This window comes from Solanum verrucosum, unplaced genomic scaffold (genome assembly GCF_900185275.1).
Source record: "Solanum verrucosum unplaced genomic scaffold, falcon-dt-bn FXZP01000032.1, whole genome shotgun sequence".
NCBI lineage: Eukaryota > Viridiplantae > Streptophyta > Magnoliopsida > Solanales > Solanaceae > Solanum > Solanum verrucosum.
Window position 1 is genome coordinate 3,938,776 of NW_026020569.1, and position 16,391 is coordinate 3,955,166.

The window sequence follows — 16,391 nt, forward strand, 5'->3', positions numbered from 1 at the left end:
AAGAGGGTTGGCCCGGCAAAGCCCGTAGCCCACACACTTGTGGGCTGGGCCGACCATTTTTCTGGACCACATAAAAAATGGGATAGCCCGGCCTGGCCCGTCAAATTACAAAGTCTGTATGGGTTAGCCTCAATGGGGTGGGCCAGTCCATATTGACAGTTATACATTTCTCGATCATATAATTAAGAAGGCAAACCAACACTGTTAATTTTGAGTCATTTGTTGATCAATTTGGTTAGTAAATAAATTTTATAAAAAATAATTGAATTTGGTGGAATATAATGTCACGACCCGAGTCTACATCCTGGACGTGACCGACACTTAAGAACCATTGCTGGTCCCCAAGCGAACCCTCATCCCGGCTGACTACAAGCGGAAGACTAACTTAAGCATGCAAAAGCTTAAAACTGAATAAAATTCAATAAAACTTTTCAAAACTTTAACTCAAATGAACAACTTAGAATAAAAATAATATATTCAGTTCGCCATAAAATAGGCACTTAAGTCTTTAAAACATTTAATAAAATAAATGAATGATACAGACTTCTCAACTATACTGACTATCTATGAAGCCTCTAACTGATAAAGATGGAGGTCGGGACAAGACCCACGATATCCTGACTAAACTGAAAAGTAAATGAAATCCTTCGAAAACAAGGAGGCTCACCATAGCTAACTTGAACTCTCGGATGTATCAACGAAGCTCCTGTTAATGATCCTGAATACATGTGTCTGCATCATGAGAAGATGCATGCCAAATGGCTCAGTACGTGAAATGTACGAGCATGTAAGGGGAATTCTAAAACATAAACATAAGCTTGAAACTTGATAAAAAGGAAACATACTTACCTCTTCTCAAACTTACTCAAATCAAGGGATACTCAAAGATACTCAAAACTACTCAATCTACTCAACTCAGAAGTATTCAAGGATAAGATACTCAACTCAAAGATATGATATTCTACTCTGGGTACACAACTCTGGATACTCAACTCAATATAAAACAATAATACACATGCAATATATGGAACTTAGTTCGTTAAAGAAAATACAATAACAAACTCAACTTTACTTATATAATAAAGTAATATAGTTTTCGTGAGAGTTTCTCTAACGGACAACCATCATTATAAGCCTAAGTGATGGTACAACGTTTTACCTTATGTTGCCAAGGACCGTCATATACCTTGCCATCGGTATAGAACCTGAACTACTAAGTGGATCCACTAATATATGCTAAAAACATCTTAAGGAGTCATCTAAAAAGTATGATCCTTTACTACCCATGATAACTACATGATTTATAGAAACTTGTGTTATCTGAACTCGCATCCCCATATCGGTGCTCAATACTATTCCCAAAATATACTTAGCTCATATGTTTGTAAAAACAAAACTCTTTATGTGATTTGAGATAATTGCTAAAAAACTTAGCTCAAAGGCTATCTTGGAAATTAAGGTTTTCTCTTTTGCTTTATTATGAAAGCATTTACTCTTTAATTGAAAACTAGCCCAAAGGCTCTTTACTGAAAAATTAGCTCAAAGGCTCTTTACTGAAACACTAGCCTAAAGGCTCTTTACTGAAAAATTAGCTCAAAGGCTCTTTACTGAAACACTAGCTCAAAGGCTCTTTTGAAAATCACAGTTTTTCGTTCTTATTTAAATGTGAAAACATTTTAAACTCTTTTGGGAATACATAGTCCCCATATACTTTCGAAGAAATGAACTTCAACTTTATTCTTTACTGAACTCAAAACTTAAGACTTAAAACAAAATTAAAACATTTGTAAAAGATTTCTTAAAATATGGTTCATGCCGAATTATGGACGTGAGCGACTCGATGCAAGGTTTTCAATAACCATAAATAAATCTTAATACTTGGAACTCAAGAACTTCACTAATACTACTCATTTCAAGAATGCTCAACTTAGAGTTCATGCAAAATTATGAGCATGAACTACTCAACTCAATGACTCAAAGATACTTCTCATCTCAAGACTGTTCAACTTATAATGTTCATGTGGAATTATGAGCATGAAATATTCAACTTAAGGACTCAAAGATACTTCTCAAAAGAGATTAAGAACTCAACACTTAAAGGCTTAGAACTTGAAGATACCACTTCTCTGAAGGATACTCAACTTACGACGTTCATGTAGAGTTATGGGCATGAAACAACTTGACTCGATGATCTTACAAAACAATATAGAACTCATGTATATAACTCTTCTTATTCTCTGACTTACTCCCTTAAAACTTAACTCAAATCGATGGTTGATCTCAAAAGATTCACAATTGAACTCAAAGACTTTCTTGAACTCTACTCTTAACTCTCTCTTGAATGTGAATTATGAATTCAAGAGTTATGGTTTATGATATGAAGGATCTAGGTGATAGTGTAGACTCTTTTGAATACATTCTCCTCACTCTCATGCTTACTTACTCGAGTCTTAAAACAAGTTATTAGAAGTTGTAGAAGACTCCTCAAAGGACTCAAAGGGATTTTCTCAACAAATGTTTGAGAGAACTCTTAACACTTGACTCTCAGCTTTACCTTGAATGCGATTTATGAATTCAAGGTTGTGATTTGTGTTAGGAATGATCTCGTGATGTTTAGGAGTGTTTTTAGATAGTTAAACATGAAAAACGATCAAGAAATCACTGTCTGGAAGTAAGTCTGCGACGCGGAGATGAATTAAAATAATTGGTCGCGAAATAACTTTTGAGGTAGAGAGGTCAGTGACCTCTCCGCGACGCAAAGAAAATTTTATGAAACGGGGAGGCAAGTCCGTGACGCGGAGCCAAGTGCTAAATTTACCCAACTTTTTCCTTCTTCGTTTTCTAACCCCAAATTGCCTAAATTCGATTCTTTTGCTCAACTTTTCTTTAGATTCAGGTAACCGTCACATGTACACAAGAATCTAACTCTAACCCCTCTATAAATCGACACATTAACCTCAAGAACTCCTCAATCTTAGCCCAATTCAAGAACGAAAGCAAATTCATGAATACATAACAAGAGCATCAAAGCTTCAATTTTTAGAACGAATTTAAAGCTGAAATTAACATGATTGGCGTGTGGGTGAACAAACCCAACACTATGGAAGCTTACATACCTGAAAGAACCATCTTCTTGAAGCAACTTGAAGAAAACCCTTTGAAAAAGAATCCTAGCCTTAGCGTTTCTTGAATCCCTTGAGCGTAGAATTTTTTAAGTGGATGAGAGGGTTTTTATTTGAGAAAACTGATTTTCTACACGTTTATGGCAGTTTAGATGACCTCCTAAGGGTTTTTAGGACTAAAATACCCCTAAAGAAATAATTAAAGCGAGCTGGGAGTCGGAAAGATCTTTCATTAGGCAGTGAGGTCCGTGTTGGCTCCGCGTCGCGGAGCTGCTGCCTGGTTTGCGCGATGTTAGTTTTTAAAACCGTCATAACTTTTTACTCAGAGCTCGGAATTGAGCAAACTCGGTGGCGTTGGAAAGATAATTCGAAGACCTTTCCTAAGGTATCTGGTAACACACCTAAATCATCCTGATCTAGGAGTTATGGTCGTTTGAAGTAGACCAAAACTCATACTTAGCTTAACTTGCAAAATTTCAGATTTTGCTATTTCCAATTCGATTCTTTTTGGAACTCAAGGTGCTATGTCTAGTGACATTAACACTCAAGAAATTTTAAATTCCTTGCAAAACTCTCACTCACTACGAAGAACGGTTCGAGTCTTAGCTCAAATTTTTTTTGGGGTGTTACATATAAATGATAAAGTAGGAATTGATTTGCAGTAATAATAAATTTTATGTTGGTGAGAATATAAATGGTTTAAAAAGTAATGATATGAATTATAAATTTTATTTACATATGAAATGAAATAAGTTGTTATTAGATATAAATGTGAGGTTGTTTTTACAAATTATAAACTTGTGGATCAATTTTTGTATATGAAAAATCCTAATCATGATTTGAAATTCTCAAATCATGATTTTTGGAGAATTGAAATTTCATCTCATGAAATGAAATTATGAGATGAAATCAACGTGATATTGCATGTCCAAAATGCTTCATCTCATAATTTCATATCGCAATGAAATCACATGTCCAAACACCTATTTAGTGTTACTAAAATTGTAATTCGTAATTAGAATTTTACCAATCATCACTCTTTACGTGAATATAATTGTTTCTCCTTTTTATATGCAACCTACCTAAATGGCTAAATATCACATGGATCAATTAATATGACAAAATAAATGAAATAGCTAATTTGGAGAAATTTAAGCTTGAATTGAAAAGTGAAATAGTCATAAACACAGGACAAAAAATTATGGAAGAAAAATTAGTATTGGCGAGAAGTTAAATATACTAGTTAGAACTGTCAAAAAGGGTTGACCCAGCCCCACTCGGCCCAAGACTCACGGGCCAAGAAATTTGAAGGGTTAGGGCGGGCTGACCCTTCATTCGGAAGGGCTTGAAAATGCTCAACCCAACCGAACCCTAGAAGGGCTGAGGACTGGGGCGGACTAGCCTTTTTTTTTTCTTATCAAACTTATAATTCTATAACATCAAGAAAATGAGAAGATTTTCAAATCAAATTTGCAAAATAATGGTGTTGTTTTAATAACACTGGCAAAAAGTCTACTGTAATTAGTATGCATCTCGCATATCACATACATGAGTGAAATAAGAGAGTGACAACAAAGATTGGAGGGAGGTGAGGGTGTGAGATTTGTCTATGCATCTTAGATACATGTGAATCTACTTGGATAGAATGTATCTAGAATAGATTAACCTAATTTTGAGTCCATATATTTCGAGATATATGTACCTGGACGTACCAAAATCTGGTAAGATTCATAATATTACAACATAGTGTGTATTTAAGTAATTAGATTACATATTAGTGAGATTATTGTAAGTTATCCTTAAATAAAAAGTTTTGGCCCATGCGCCAACCCCGATCCAGCCCCGATCAAGCCTCAAGGGCCAAGAGCTTATATGGGCCGAGCTTATAAGCCCTACATTTAAATGGGCTTGAAAAATCATATCTCAACCCTACTCCAAAAACAAGTTGGGTTGGGCCGGCCCCATGGGCTAGGCCCACTTTGACGGCTCTAATACTAGTTAATCTATTGATAAACGATTTATCATTCTTTACTTACTTAACTATATAGCCACTATAACAAATTTTAAAAAGTGTTAAAATTTAAATTTTCATAAATTGTATATACAGTAAAATAATACTTCATATTTTATGAGAAGTTCTTGCTTTATCCGATAGGGTCGTATTTGAACAAAGATAATACTCCAAAGATAGTCTTTCGATGTAAATGGGTTGACTCAGATTTCATAGGGAAAACAATTAAACTAGTACTCTATATGGTGAATAATTTAAGAAGTTTTTTATTTTTTATGAATCGATATATAATTCATACATTTCATATTGCTATGATTTAAGTAATTGAGATAAAAATAAGGTAAAGGAGAAGAGCATAAAGAAGCAGACAAGTATGGGCATAACAGTAAACGCAAGTTGACCTTAAACGGAGGACCTTATCAGTATATTCTTTAGGGTTGTTGTATCGAATATCGATTCAAGCAATTGGAACACTCACCCAACAATTTTGTAGAAAACGTTTACCCACACAACTTGGAAGTTTTTTTTCTTTTTTCTTTTTAGAATATAGGCATACGTTAGAATAATAAATGTTCTATTCAATAAGAATATTTCGTACCAAATTGAGAAAAATGATTGGCATTTCACGTTACTTGCTTAAAATCAACATGTACCCTCTCTATTTGGATGGTTATTATTATCATTACTATTATTATTATTTTAATAAATATAATGTTTGGATAAATTATATTATTTTTTATCATTATATAAAGGGAAAAGGGTCAAAAATACCCCTCAACTTTGTTTTATTGGTTGACTACGCCTTTACCGTTAAAGTGAAGTTAGTTTTACCCCTACCGTAGCTAATTTCACCAAATATACCCCTCATTTGACGGAAAGCCCCAAATCAACTCAAATTAACCCGATTTCAATTGAAATTACCCAATTGTCTATTTTAACCCAAACCTGACCCGCTATACTAAAGAAACTCATACCAATTAAATCCCTAGTTCATGTCTTCTCCTCCTTATTAGCACCACTTTCCCGATTTCCCCTCCCAAAATAACGAAGTAAATTCACGAGATCAAAGATTGTTTCAATCTGATTTTGCAGGCTTAGTGTTCTTTTGAAAAACAAGATTTCAAACCCCCTTTTTTTTATGCAAAAAAGGAAAACATTTTCATTATCACTGAATCAGTATTCATAAATACAACAACTAGATCCATTAACTAATATCATATATCAAGCACAGGCACATGGATTATCAACGGCGAGCTCGTCGAGTTCCACTTACCGCCGACGGTCGGAAAAGTGTAAAGAAGGGGAGCATTACGGATCCAATGCCTCTAGTGCCACCGCCCACCAGTGACAAGGGCATTCATGCCATTAAGGGACCATCGATTGCCTTTTTCGGCACATCGAATTGAGCTGCACTTCTTCATCCATGGCCTTATTGTTATACAATTTCTGGGTTTTGGAATTCGAAATTTGAACTTGACAGAAGCAGTGTGTGAAACCAAGACGGATTCCCACATATTTTTCCCGATTCCCTTTGTTTTCCAATACTTTCGAGAATATGGTCACTTAACCTCCGTGATTTTCAAACTCAAATTTTGAAATATCATTTGATACAATTTTCCAGCGGCGGAGGGTAATTCCTCCTGAAATTGGCAGAGATAATCCTGAATCGTTGACGACGATCTTTCATGTACTGATAAAATAGGGCGAAGATAAAAACAAGCGAGTAAAGTAATTGCATAGCTTCCATGGAAATTGATTTGAGCTACTGATTTCTGAGATGTTTGATTGAAGAAATCAAGAATCAAACCAATCCCAAAAATTCTAATAAAATAATAAAATGAAAAAAAAGAGGAACTGAAAGAAGAAGAAGCAGTAGTATTGAGGTTGGAAGCTAAGAAATAGTTTGTGTAAAGTGTTCTTTTGAGAATGGGTAAGAGAAATGAGTTAAATGTATTCAGAGAAGTCGGGGCATGGATTTATTTACAGATAAAGAAACAAAAAGAGAAAATCGGGTTTGTATTAGATATGAAGAGGGTTTGTATTAGATATGAAGAAAATGAAGGAGATGAATACTAGAGAGATGGGTTTGTGTTTTAATTTGGTATTTCCTTAATTCATTAGGTTTAGTGGGTCGGGTTGGGATGAAAAGAGAAAATCGGGTTATTTTAATTAAAATTGAACAATTTGAGTTGATTTGGGGCTTTCCGTCAAATGAGGGGTATATTTGGTGAAATTAGTTACGGTAGGGGTAAAACTAACTTCACTTTAACGGTAAGGGCGTTGTCAACCAATAAAACAAAGTTGAGGGGTATTTTTGACCCTTTTCCCTTATATAAAGTCATATCTCAAAAAATTGAAGAATAAATCTTTAAGAAAAATAGGATACAAGATAAAACTACAATAATAATTTTTTTAAAAAAGGTAAGTAAGATTATTAATTAATAGGCAAGACAAAATGAAAAATCATATATATTATATTATATTATTTTAAGTTGGAAGATCTTAACTTCAAAGTTCGATTACGATTTTACCCCTTTACTAAATTTAAATATTATTAAAAAACTAATTAATAAAATATTAAATAATAATTTTATGGTATTAATCCAATATATTTCTAGATAGAATTAATTCACGAAATATTTAATTTGTTTTCATTCTAAAATGGAGTTTGGTAGATGAAAGTGTTTCGTAACAATAAAAGGCAGTAAATTATATCCTTTAAAAACTGAAATATTCTTTAAGAATAAAGGACAAAAATGTCCTTTGAATTACCATACATCTTAATATGGTACACATATTTAGATTTTAGTCAGAAACTTTACATATCCCAACTTTAACCAATCTAATTCTCATAGATGTTATGTACATATATCATCAATTTTTAAATGACTTTTATAATTCTTGACTGTTATACATACCAAAACATTGTTTTCAAAATTATATATTAATGTATACACTTAGTTATTCCAATGTATAATTGTTGATGGATGATTATTGGTGTATGTAATTACATTGCTCATCACAGTCACCTTATGTTAATGCATACAGTTATTCTAATGTATAATTGTTGATGGATGATTATTGGTGTATGTAATTACATTGCTCATCACAGTCACCTTATGTTAATGCATACAGTTATTCTAATGTATAATTGTTGATGGATGCTTGCTGATGAATGTAATTGCTTATCACATATGCAATTAAAAAGCGGTAAATCTATTTATGCTTTTGTTAGTTATTGGGAAGTTCCTCCATTCATTAGCTATTTTATTGTTTTTAGTCTACTCTATTTCATCTTATTTTCGAATATTTGTAGGATGAACATAATGTACATCAGAAGTTGTATAATTTATTGTGATGCTATAATAATGTAATGGATATTGATAAGTTTTTATATATTCTCTTCAAACATTAGGTGAGATCTTCACAACTAATAACTCATGTGAAATTTACAATTTCTTAAAATAGTTTTGATATGATTGTCAGATTGTCCATTTGATGTTAAGATTTAATTTGGTGTTACATTCTTCTCTTTTGATTAATTAATTTTATGAATGACTATTTATACATATTGTAAATGTATTTAAATCATTAACATTGTTTATACTAAGTAGCGTGCAATACACGTATATTTTCTATTATGAAGTTCAATTTTTAAAAAATATATAAAAATCTTGTAGTAATTATGAGGGACAAATGTACAACACGTTCTCAAAAACTAGTAAAAGAAAATAAGGCAGTAATGTGATCACACCAAATCAATCAACAATTTGTTCTTAACTAACATGATTTCACCTATGATACAATCAAAACAAATTATATTTAAACTAACAATACACTACAAAATAGATAGGTAACAAACCGGTAAACAACGAGCTAAAATACTCAAAACGATCACCAAATTGATGCTCATGTCAGGTATTGCTGCCATTCAACCCTGCAATGCCCAAATGACACAATACTCGTCTCAACCAACCAAACAAGATTCACTGCAGACTGCAGTGGATAAAAGGGCAGGCCATTTTTATTCACAGAAGAGAAGAAAAGTTCCAAATTCTACTTACTGATCCGATTTCTCTCTTTTGCTCTTGCTTGACACATACCACACAACCGGGGAATATTGTTTGGTACCAATATCCTTTATAAGACCAGCATAAACATAGACTAGTTTGAGATTGAAGAAAATCATATTCCATGCAAATCTCTATCAAATTATGCACCACCATGCTCATCATATGACAACTCATGTAAGTCGATTAGTAGGTGAAGACCACAATTTTCGCTCAATCACCAATAGTCCCCACATGAGCATGAGCCATCCTTGAAATGGTGAAATCTCTTTGCATCTCTGACTACAATTTCCCTATTAACAATCTTGGAGATTAGCTTAATTGTTGTATGACAGTCTCCGCATATCCTTAGATTCTTAATCACCTGAATGGTACTACCAGGGACAGAATTCATGACCCCAAAAGCAACAGCAAGCTTCTCACTATGAACTCGCAATGTCAGTCCTTTCTCTTCATCCTCAACATCATGAAGATCAGATGTCATGTTGGGTACATACCCAGCCATCTGCAGCTTTACAGATAACTCTTCCAAATAAGCATAAACCTTCTCATGTTGCGGGTGTTCTCTATCACCAACCAGAAATACATGAACCCTGCCTTTGAGTTCAAGCAGGCTGAACCCAGGAGGTTTACTTAATCCACGATTTTTCATAAGTATCCTCATCTTCTCTACATCTTCCCACCTTCCAGCATCGGCATATATGTTTGAGAGCAAAACATAATACCCAGAGTTTGTTGGGTCTAACTCAAACAAGTTACTAGCAGAAATCTCCCCAAGCTCGACATTCTTGTGCATCCTGCATGCAGCTAGAAGAGAACCCCAAATGACAAAGTCAGGCGTCACCTTCATTTCTTTTAGCAAATTATATGCCTTGGTAAGGAAACCAGCACGTCCAAGAAGATCAACCATACAAGCATAATGCTCCACTCCTGGTTGTATGCAAAATCTAGGTTCCATAGCCTTAAACCAATACCATCCTTCATCCAGCAACCCAGCGTGGCTACAAGCTGCTAGGACAGAGACAAAAGTAATGTAGTTTGGTTTTACCCCAGCTGAGTTCATCTCGTAAAATACTTGAAGGGCTTCCTTAGCTCTCCCGTGCATTCCATAACCTGCAATCAAGGCAGACCATGATTTCACATTCTTTTCCTTCATTCTATTGAAGGCATTCCTTGCCATCCTTAATCTCCCACATTTGCAGTACATGTCAATCATGGATGTGCTCACATATACGTTATCCTCTAGGTTCATCTTTATAACCTAAAGAGACCAAAGTCAATTATACAACTGGAAACATCAATACAGTTGAAAATAGGGAGTCAGAAAGAATGCAGCATTTGTGAAAGTGATTAGTCCTTGAAGTACCTGATCATGTATGCACTTGCCAGCCTGAAGAGCTCCTGAATGAGCACAAGCCAACAGCAAAGCTGACAAGGTGACAGCATTGTAGTCAACCTCTCTATCCCATGCCAGGGAACGAAAAATTTCCATTGCCTGAGCTGAAAGTCCGTGCTGGGCATAAACTGCAATCATAGAATTCCATGAAATGATGTCCTTGTCAGGCATAATGTCGAACATCTTCCGAGACAAATCAACCTCACCACATTTAGCGTAGGCATCAATGAATGTATTACCAACTCCCACATCTTCATTGAATCCCCTTTTGGTGACAAAGCCATGGAGCCCTTGGGTAAGGGTCTTCCCTGAAAGACGAGAACAAGCGGAGAGCACGGAAACCATGGCAACTGAGTCAAGAAAAATTACTTCTCCTGCCTGAGCTGCCAATATCTCTTTGAAAAGCAAGATTGCTTCATGAGGGAGGTCATTTTGGACGTAGCCAGTTATCATGGAGGTCCATGAAACAACATTCTTTTGAGGAATTTGATCAAACAGCTTTCTTGCATCAGCAAGTTGGCCACATTTGGAGTACATATCAATGAGGGCGGAGGATACAAAAAGGTCGGTGTCATAACCAAAGATGAGAGCTTGTTGGTGGGTCTGCTTACCGGAAGTAAGATCGAAAAGGGAGGAACAGGATTTGACGGCGCAGGGGAAGGTAGAACGGTTAGGTTTGAGAGAGAGCTTTCGCATGGAAGAGAAAGCTCGAAGGGCTTCGACGGCGTCACCGCTCCGAGCCAAGTCCGCAATGATAGAGTTCCACGAGAACACATCAGATTTGTCTAAGTATCTATTGAAGAAGGTGGCGACGTTGGGATTTGTAGAGAAGTAGGAGAGTGAACCCAAATTAGTCTTCTTCATTCATTCATTCACGGGCAGGCCCAGATTTTAGTGATATCTCTCCCAACCTTTAAAAAGCCATTACTAGTAAGTAAATAGGAAAAGAAAGTGCGACCAAAGTCAGCTTCTTTTTTTCTTTTTTTTCTAGTAATAATAAACCCACAACACAAGTGCCCTACAATATCAAAAATTTAAAATTCTACAAACTGAAATAATAATCCACAGCCGTGGTTCTCCAATTCAGTATCAGCATGCAATTGTACAAGTAGGAAAAGAAATTGAGAATGTATAACCCCCCGAGATCTGAATCTAATTGTAGAATACACATCCCGTGAATTCTTGAAAATTTCTCAGTGATCTCAGCTATTGAATGGAATAATTTACTAGAAAAGCCTAAGATGTGCAGTATCGTTCATTCTCTTGATCTGCCATCCCATTTTCCAGGAATGTTGTAGCACTGTCACTGAAGAATCATCTATGCATATCTTACTTGACATCATTGAACTGCAGCCAAGAAGGCCAGTAAGAAGACACTTTATTGGGATTGAATGCGTGAAAATACCAATGCATTGAGAAACATTAGTACTGATTTGCACATTTAAATCTCGGATGGAGTTAGGATTAATGGGTTCTCGTGGTGACATCTCGTCATCAGCCTCATGATCCCCAGTAGTTGTCACGATCTGAAGCCTACTCTTTCCAGACTTCTTCCTCGAAAGTCCTTGTCGATTCCTGTGGTGCAAATCCCAATGGGATGACGAGAAAGAGGGCAGCCCATCTCGGTCATGAACTGAATTGACAAGTGGATGAGAACCACGGTTTGAGAAGCCCTGGTTCTCACTCTGATCAGGTGGAGAGAAATCAGATCTGAATTTGTCAGGCAATGTCATAACAGTTCCATTTAGGAATTGTACCATCCGAAATTCCACCTGCCTCAGTGACTCTCCAGATGGTGCTGAAAAATCAGGCTGGAACTTTTCCATTAGGCTAGTTGTTTCAGGTGTAAAAATATCCGAGCGGTGGCATCCCTCCCAATGCCCCTGACTCATTTCCAGTAGAGCATCAGAGGATTGTATCCGTTCCTCTGAAAAGTTTATTTCCTGCACAGTCAACAGAGATCCATTCATTAGCAAATTCATAAGTCCTTAACACAACATGCAAATAACATGTTACTCTAAATCTCTTCAACGTTGTCAATCCAGTTGTTCTACTTACAGTCAAAATCCCCATACAGAATATCATAGAATGCATCACTAAGAATGGGAAAGTCTTTAAGACATAACTAGAGACAAGAGGAAGCAAGCTCTTATTGCTCGAAGTTGTTCCTTGTATAATTCGGGGATGTGATGTTAAACTGTGACTTGGCTGCTCTGAAAGGCAGTAACAGAGTGTTTGAATTTGCTAGTGGTCAAGACAGCAAGAATGTTATTGACACATCAAATATGCTGAGAAGCCAATTATGCCTTGCTAAAATGCAGAATATGTAACTTTTCTTAGCAGTACTAATCTTGCTGAAAACATTACATAATAGACAAAGAAAGTACTAATATTGCTGTCTCTTTCATTGATACATTATTAAGACTGATATTTTGCAAGCACCGCGTGGAAATGTAATAGAGCATGATCATATGGTATACTCTTACCTATCCCAGAAGGATTCGATTAGTTTCCCTTTCCTGATCTAAATGATATCTGATTTCCTCGACTATGAAACTTATTATTTATACTACAGGAATTGGACCAACTTTTATCCCAAAAGTACTTCAAAAGTTGGTCTAATTGTTAATCCTAGAACATCTGAAAACAAAAGTCACCTTTAAGATTTTGTTTTGGACCCAACTTTATTTGAACTAAATAGGAGTATAACATAAATTCCAATTGCAACGTCTGTCATAGGGTGCTAGACAACCAAAGACTACAAACTTGCAAAACCAAAACTACTCTGACAGCCATATAAATCCTGAACCTAGAGCAGCTAAGAAATCCAATGGTTTCTTTCAGGGCAAAAATGCAGAAGTCACTATACACAATCACCAGAGAAGTATAAAACAGAAACCTCACTAGTACCAGAGGAAACATGCAGCTGCCTAAAAATGAAGAAATCTCCCCCTGCAAAGCTGATACTCGGAGTCCTCCATAAATGTCATTGTATCCTGAAGGATCCGAGGGACACCCATCTACAAAGATAGATGTGGGAAGCAAATGGATTTGATTTTGAGCTTAATAGTATACCTGACAAACAGAGAGGGCAGTAGCTCGTGCCCGATCCAAGGGAGATGTATAGACAGAATTGAAACGAATCCCTTGAGACTTTAGAAAAACAGCCAAAGCTCTTGCTTGGCGCTTGCCATTAGGTGTAAGTGCAGCCTCTGGGGATCGGCCGGCAATCAAATCAGGTCTTAAATTCATATGACATTCGCCATTACTAATTAAATATAGGTCAGTGAGGGTCCTATCGTCATCGACAGAATCAGAGGAGAATGTTCGGTGGAAATGAGGAATTGAGGGTGGTGGAGCAAGAACATTATAAGGGTCCCAGACCTTGATAGAAGGTCCCAAACGCGGGGTGCCGAAAGAGGATAGTTGAGGGGATAAAGGGGATGCGGAGGCGTGGCAAGGTAACATCTCAGGCTCTTGTTCGAGAACCTTCTTGAGCAGAGAGTCGTCACCAACTAATCGGTGTCTCTCATCTGGCGTATCGTTTTCGTGCTCCGCATCTTCTTCTTCATCCTGTTCGTCTTCTTCATCAGATGGTAGTTCTACGGACTGAGAAGCGCCCATTGTACAGTCTGGATCGTTCGGATCTACGGTTAATATGTATGCGGATTGGGGGTTTAAAAAAAAAGCTTCAAGCTTTGGGGAAGTAGGAAGTAATGTTGTTCAGGAACAGGAAGAGAGAGAGAGATCTGAGGACCTTTTTTCTTTTAACAAAAGAAGAATAGAATAGAGAGTCCCATTCTCATCCCATGGGTAAATGCGCAACCATCGGCTCCCTTATCATTATTATTAGGGAATTACTACTAGCTCCCTTTACACTCCTTTTCTACTCTCCTCCTTTTCTATTTCTATTAAAAGTTATAATGTCCACAAACTTTACTCTTATTTTTAATACCAAAAAGAGTTAAAATTATCATTGAACTATTCAAAATAGCTTATATATAATTTTTAACCATGTTTGGGATCAAAACCACCCTTGCCGTCTATATTTTGAACCACAAATACTCTTAAAACGTCATATTTATCATATGTACTGACATGACAGTTCACCTAGGCAGTCCAACATGACAAAAATCCCTTCCTCTCAATTATCACGATCAAAAATCAAGGTAAAAAATTATTGAAATAATATATTATTAACAATGAGTTGTACACTATTAACCATATATTACTTACTATAGAGTAATTATTTATTTAATTTTAATATAGATTTAAAGTTTAAATATATCATGTATTAGTCTAAGCGTGCTTTACTTATATAGTACTAAATATTGTAATGTATAAAGTTTAGTTTATACATAAAAGCTTAAACAATTAGTTCTTATAAATTTTAAGTTTATGTTCATATAATATGAAAATTGAACAAAGTAATCAATATAATTATAACATAAAATTAAATATAATATATCTTGATTTTTTCTTGGTTCTAGTCTTGACTAGATTGTGCAAAAACCTTAGATCGAGGCTCCTAATAGTTGTAGTAAAACATAACAAATCATGCAAAGATATATCCAAATACTTGTAGAAAACAAAAAAGACTTCACCTATATTGCGATTTTGAAAAGTTTTGAAATGTTGATTACTTAATTTAGGCGGTTCAGAAAGTGGCTATTTTGTCAATGGCTTCCCATTCTAGTCCATCCAATTTTATTTTGCATTAAAGATTAGCTAAATGCGTGGCTATATTTTAAATACCCGAAACAAAGAGTCGGTTAGATTTGGCCCGGCCCAAAAAGGTGAAATGCTGGAAAAAGAAGAAGAGGAAAAGTATTAGGGTTTGCGTTGCGTGATATAAATAAGACCGAGAGGAAGTAGTGGGAAAGTAACAATGGCGTGTACTGTGGATTTTCGGTGCCTGGACGAAGGATTCGGAGGAAAAACGTACAAACGAAAGAGAGCAGAGAAAGAGCAAGGTAATGGTATAGAAGATGGAGAAGCGGCGGCTATGGAAGTGGAGGAGATTCCAAGGAAGAGACAGGCGGTTCCATCCGAGGAGGATCCAAACAAACCTGTACTGGGAAGGCCGACATACGACGGGGTGATTGCAGGGAGGGTATCGGGAAGGAATTGGAAACAGCCGCGTAAACACAGATCATCGGCAGCGAAGGTGAGCGTGAAGGGGAAGTCATTGGAGCAGAGGATAAAAGAGAAGGAGATAAAGAAGGCGTATAAGGAGAGAATCAATGAGCTCAAGGAAGAGATAAGACAGAGCAAGGTGGAGAAGCGGAAGCAGAGGGAGGAAAGAGAGAAAAAGAAGCAGGAAAACATTCTCAAGTCTGGCACCAAGGTTCAGAAGATCACCAATCCAAAAACCCTCAAAAAGATTGCCAAATCTAAGCAGAGGAAGCTTCTCAAGGTTGTTTCTGACGATCTTCTTAACCGTGGAAACAACAACAAGTCGACCTCATAGATGTATTCTTTTTCATTATGTTTCTGGAATTTGGCTTGTTCCATCCATTATGCTGCATACTATGCATTTTATTTTATTATTAGTTATATTTAGTATTAGAATTCATTGCATTTGGGGATGGCAGGCGGAGCGGGTTATAGAGTATTTGTTCCTAACTGTAGTTTTGAATTCTGATTACAAAAAATTGTTCTTGTTATACTTTGCAGTACCCATTCATGAAATTGTTATTCTATTAAAATTGACATGAATCACTTTTTTCATCAAAAAATTGTTCTTGTTATACTTTGCAGTACCCGTTCATGAAATTGTTATTCTATTAAAA

At 35.9% G+C, this 16,391-nt stretch overlaps 3 protein-coding genes across 3 annotated transcripts; 1 reads left to right on the forward strand and 2 right to left on the reverse strand.

The window, feature by feature from the left end:
• Window positions 1-9,420: 9,420 nt before the first annotated feature.
• On the reverse strand, window positions 9,421-11,464 carry LOC125810902 (pentatricopeptide repeat-containing protein At3g26782, mitochondrial). The gene is made up of 2 exons (XM_049490399.1): window positions 10,570-11,464; window positions 9,421-10,464 (listed from the first exon to the last, which is right to left on the reverse strand). Exons 1-2 carry the CDS (start codon window positions 11,461-11,463, stop codon window positions 9,421-9,423), a joined length of 1,938 nt encoding a protein of 645 aa, XP_049346356.1. The 5' UTR covers window position 11,464.
• A 149-nt stretch (window positions 11,465-11,613) lies between these two features.
• Window positions 11,614-14,330, reverse strand: LOC125811109 (uncharacterized). The gene is made up of 2 exons (XM_049490603.1): window positions 13,675-14,330; window positions 11,614-12,542 (listed from the first exon to the last, which is right to left on the reverse strand). The coding sequence occupies exons 1-2, from the start codon at window positions 14,221-14,223 to the stop codon at window positions 11,826-11,828; spliced, it is 1,266 nt and encodes a 421-aa protein (XP_049346560.1). The 5' UTR covers window positions 14,224-14,330; the 3' UTR covers window positions 11,614-11,825.
• Window positions 14,331-15,483: 1,153 nt separating this feature from the next.
• LOC125811129 (rRNA-processing protein CGR1) lies at window positions 15,484-16,267 on the forward strand. Its single transcript, XM_049490624.1, has one exon. The coding sequence runs from the start codon at window positions 15,488-15,490 to the stop codon at window positions 16,067-16,069; it is 582 nt and encodes a 193-aa protein (XP_049346581.1). The 5' UTR covers window positions 15,484-15,487; the 3' UTR covers window positions 16,070-16,267.
• Window positions 16,268-16,391: the final 124 nt, after the last annotated feature.

Bases quoted from the DNA above. Each gene is read 5' to 3' on its own strand.
- LOC125810902 (XM_049490399.1), bottom strand. From the start codon at position 11,463: ATGAAGAAGACTAATTTGGGTTCACTCTCCTACTTCTCTACAAATCCC. The intron at 10,465-10,569 runs GTACTTCAAGGA...TGGTCTCTTTAG, and splicing joins GCAAGTGCATACATGATCAG to GTTATAAAGATGAACCTAGA.
- LOC125811109 (XM_049490603.1), bottom strand. From the start codon at position 14,223: ATGGGCGCTTCTCAGTCCGTAGAACTACCATCTGATGAAGAAGACGAA. The intron at 12,543-13,674 runs GTATACTATTAA...TTGACTGTGCAG, and splicing joins CTGCCCTCTCTGTTTGTCAG to GAAATAAACTTTTCAGAGGA.
- LOC125811129 (XM_049490624.1), top strand. From the start codon at position 15,488: ATGGCGTGTACTGTGGATTTTCGGTGCCTGGACGAAGGATTCGGAGGA.